We start from the raw sequence: 3,448 nt of genomic DNA on the forward strand, positions 1-3,448 counted from the left end.
TACCTGTCTCAATTCCAAGATTCACGAACACGAAAATCAAGCAGAATCTACCTATATTTTCAATTTTCCTTCACCAAACAAAAGTTCTCATGCAGCCGCTTCTCCTCCTGGTGGAGTCAAGTTCCTAACATGAAGTTGATTCCAGCCTATTATGATGATTATTCTCAAACGCCACATAATGCACAACTTCATTTTAACATTTAAGCCAAGCAGTCACTTCTTCTTTATCTCCTAAGATTGCTTTGCTGTACCAAGAACTTCCACTTTAAAGTAAATGGTTTCTCATGAATCATAAACATATAATATCTCACCTGGTTAATACCTTAGACAAGTTCCAATCTTTTATCCGTGCCATTCACCTTTCATACCTAGTTAGCACCAGGAACAGGAACACTACAATATTGTTCGACAAGTGATGTACTGGAAGTTAATTTTTCACCTTGATATTTCAGCAAATAGGAAATTTGACTTAATAATTCTAAAAGCTTAACAAAGATTTAGAATTATATAGATACATTATGAAATATTGCCCAACTGATATTACAAATAGGGTTTAACAGCTTAACTACAAGTATACTTATATGGTGTTACCAGAACCACACCTGCCCATATAATGGATTCCCCACTAAAGCATTTTCAAATAATCAGAGTCCCACATCCCACAATGGACAGTTTTTTTTTTTTAAGGGGATTAGGGAAATGGAGACTTAAACTTGAGTTTGTTAAAGGAGTGATATGCTTTTAGCCAACTGGATTAAGCCAGACTAAGCATCATAGACAGATTTAACTTCACCTTTAGTGCCACATTTGAAATAACACCAATGGAAGTATTACAAAATATTTGCAAGCCTAAAACCAAGCAATCCAGAAAACCAGCATTCTACAACATTTTAACTATCCAAATCCCACAATAAGCTGAGATTCCCCAACAAAAACTTGTGCCAGAATCAACACGTGTAGTCAAACAAACAAAAAGTGAAAGCGATAGAGATAAGAGGGAAAAAACCAAAAAACTCTCTAAGAGAAATTCCACTAGCACTACCTATAAAGCCAATAGAAGTAAAGAACACCAACTCCTAAAGATTAACTACCTATTAACTCAAACAGGCCATTTAAGTTACAATTCACTGCCTAATTTCCCAGCATTTTTCAGTGATCATAACATATAATAGCCAACAAATCCATAACGGTAATATCAAAGTGAAACAACAAACTTCGCACATGAAAATATTTTGCTGATGAAAAACAGGATCACAAATATATCAGACAATCTGACTCTGACGTGCACATATTTCAAAAATAGAGTATCAAGGAAGGAGAGTAAAATGAATGATGGAGATAACAGGCATTCCAATTTGATAGTACACATTTTCTGTCACTTGTATTGAACTTTCATATTGAACAAAGCATTTTGGTTATTAGAAAACATGAGCGCCAAGACGATTAGTTCCACAAGAGACTACAACTGCGTGGACAGTCCAAAAACAGTTAAAATAATCCCAGCATTCATTAATCGAATTTCATTGCTGAGAGAAAGATAACCTGGTAAAAAACAAATTCTACGCTTAGTTGAAAATATCAAAGTAACTCATATGCCAAAACCAAAAACTGCCCGTATCCTGTGGAAAATAAGATCCCGCCATCCTCTCTCTGTGTTCTCCACCACAGTTGCATTCCCATATCTGCATAGGCAACAAAACAAAGACACAAATATTCAGTATAATGAACAACAAAACCATTAGAGTGGCTCAATCTTAACTATTTTTTTTTAAATAAAACCAACCTGTCTTCCTCAGGAATGTCAGTGTGCAAAAGCTGGATAACAGTAAGCCCAGGTTCAGGTTCATCGAAAGTAAGTCTTACCTGAAACCATAATTCCAAATCCATTCAGTTAAGCATTCTTCAACAGTGTACAAACAATCCCATTAAAAGCATTAAGACGAGCATCTTACCGTTGAAACAATTCCATCAGGCCAGCTCCCGAACCTCCACTTCTGCACTATTATTTTACCTTCCTGCAACTCCACATTGGTCCCTGTCACCGACCCATCAAAAATACTAAACTCCCCTCCTAATTCTTTACTTATTCTCGCATTACTCTGAGTAAAACCTTTCCATCTATTCTCATCCATCAATATCTCATACATATCCCTAGCTCTGCAACTAAACTTCTCCGTCATACTTATAGTTTTAAACCCTTTATTTGTTTCTTTCTTAAACCCTTTACTCGATTCTTTCTTCACCTCCTTCTTCTCTCCGGCTGCAGGGGTCGCCGAATCAGCCTCAGCCTCCTTTACCGCCGTAGATTGCCCCTTGGGCGCGACCTTCTTTGCTTCCAATTCATCCTTAGCAGGTCCACCCTTGGCCATACTTTGAACATAAATCCTGATTTTCTCTTCAATCACCGGTTTTCCTTTAGCCACCATTGCTTCCTTCAATCTCTTTCCAACTGGGCCCTCATCCTTAATGGTCACCTTAATTTCCGGATCCTCGTCAGCATTCTCGTCCGAAATATACGGGATCTCAACGGATCCATCCACCTTAAGCAAAGATTTTCCATCAGAATCCTTAGCTTCACCTTCCCAAGAAAGGGAGACATTAAGCTCATACCCTGGAATGTTTTTACCCTTTCGAACATTGACGTAGGCTTCGCCATCGACCTTCTCGATCTTCTTGATCTTGATGAAAAGATTTCCTTCGCCATCAAGGATAACGAGATTAGAGAGAAGATTGGAGAGGAGGCTCCGCGACCATTCCAAGCAATCGGTCTCGGCCCAATGCCAATTGTGGACATTGGCGCCGTCTGGTCTATCCTCTACGATCCAGCGCTTGTCCCCTTCTCCGTACTTGGCCATGAACGAGAGGAATCTAGAAATTAAAAGTGGTAGATTAAGAGATAAAGATTGAAGCTTTGGATCGAGAGAGTTGAGAACAGATTGCGAGGGGGAAGAGGGGAAAGGGAAATAAAAAGGGGAAGAAGCTGCTTTGTGGGAGTCTGGAGGGTTCTTCCAAAGTTAGAAGGCTCTAGAAACGGTTTTGTTTTTTTTTTTTTTTAAGTGCAAGTTATTGGGGGCAAAAAGGGAGGAGGGTCTTGGAAGGATCTAGAACAGTGCATTTGATTAGGGTTTTGTGGTTTAGTGTAAGTTACAACCTGATCCGAGTACGATGAAGGTCACCAGTAGCATTTTTTTTTTTTTCTTCTCGAGTCTCCTATAAACATGACGTCTCCCCCCAGCTCCTGGTTTCTGGGAACCAATTGGGTTGGGCTCTAGAGCCCAGGTCAGGTTGAAATTTTATTGTTCGGTCCAAAAGTATTAACAGTTTTTAACATAGGCCGAAACGATTCCAGAGGATGTGTTTCACATTGCGGAGCTTCTGAGTTCACTGCTGAGGAACATGTTTTGCAGAGTTGGATGACGAAGAACTCAGCCTGAAGAGTGCTACCCTT

At 39.4% G+C, this 3,448-nt stretch overlaps 1 protein-coding gene across 1 annotated transcript; it reads right to left on the bottom strand.

Moving 5' to 3' along the window:
* Window positions 1-1,354: 1,354 nt before the first annotated feature.
* Window positions 1,355-3,090, bottom strand: LOC110659123 (uncharacterized). Its single transcript, XM_021816984.2, has 3 exons — window positions 1,953-3,090; window positions 1,784-1,863; window positions 1,355-1,682 (listed from the first exon to the last, which is right to left on the bottom strand). Exons 1-3 carry the CDS (start codon window positions 2,853-2,855, stop codon window positions 1,589-1,591), a joined length of 1,077 nt encoding a protein of 358 aa, XP_021672676.1. The 5' UTR covers window positions 2,856-3,090; the 3' UTR covers window positions 1,355-1,588.
* Between the last annotated feature and the right edge of the window lie 358 nt (window positions 3,091-3,448).

Source organism: Hevea brasiliensis, chromosome 3, assembly GCF_030052815.1.
Source record: "Hevea brasiliensis isolate MT/VB/25A 57/8 chromosome 3, ASM3005281v1, whole genome shotgun sequence".
NCBI lineage: Eukaryota > Viridiplantae > Streptophyta > Magnoliopsida > Malpighiales > Euphorbiaceae > Hevea > Hevea brasiliensis.

What these genes read in the sequence shown, in the direction of transcription:
- LOC110659123 (XM_021816984.2), bottom strand. Translation starts at nt 2,855, where the DNA reads ATGGCCAAGTACGGAGAAGGGGACAAGCGCTGGATCGTAGAGGATAGA. An exon ending in CTGATGGAATTGTTTCAACG is followed by an intron (nt 1,864 to 1,952) that starts GTAAGATGCTCG and finishes TTATGGTTTCAG; the next exon opens with GTAAGACTTACTTTCGATGA. An exon ending in GACATTCCTGAGGAAGACAG is followed by an intron (nt 1,683 to 1,783) that starts GTTGGTTTTATT and finishes TTGCCTATGCAG; the next exon opens with ATATGGGAATGCAACTGTGG.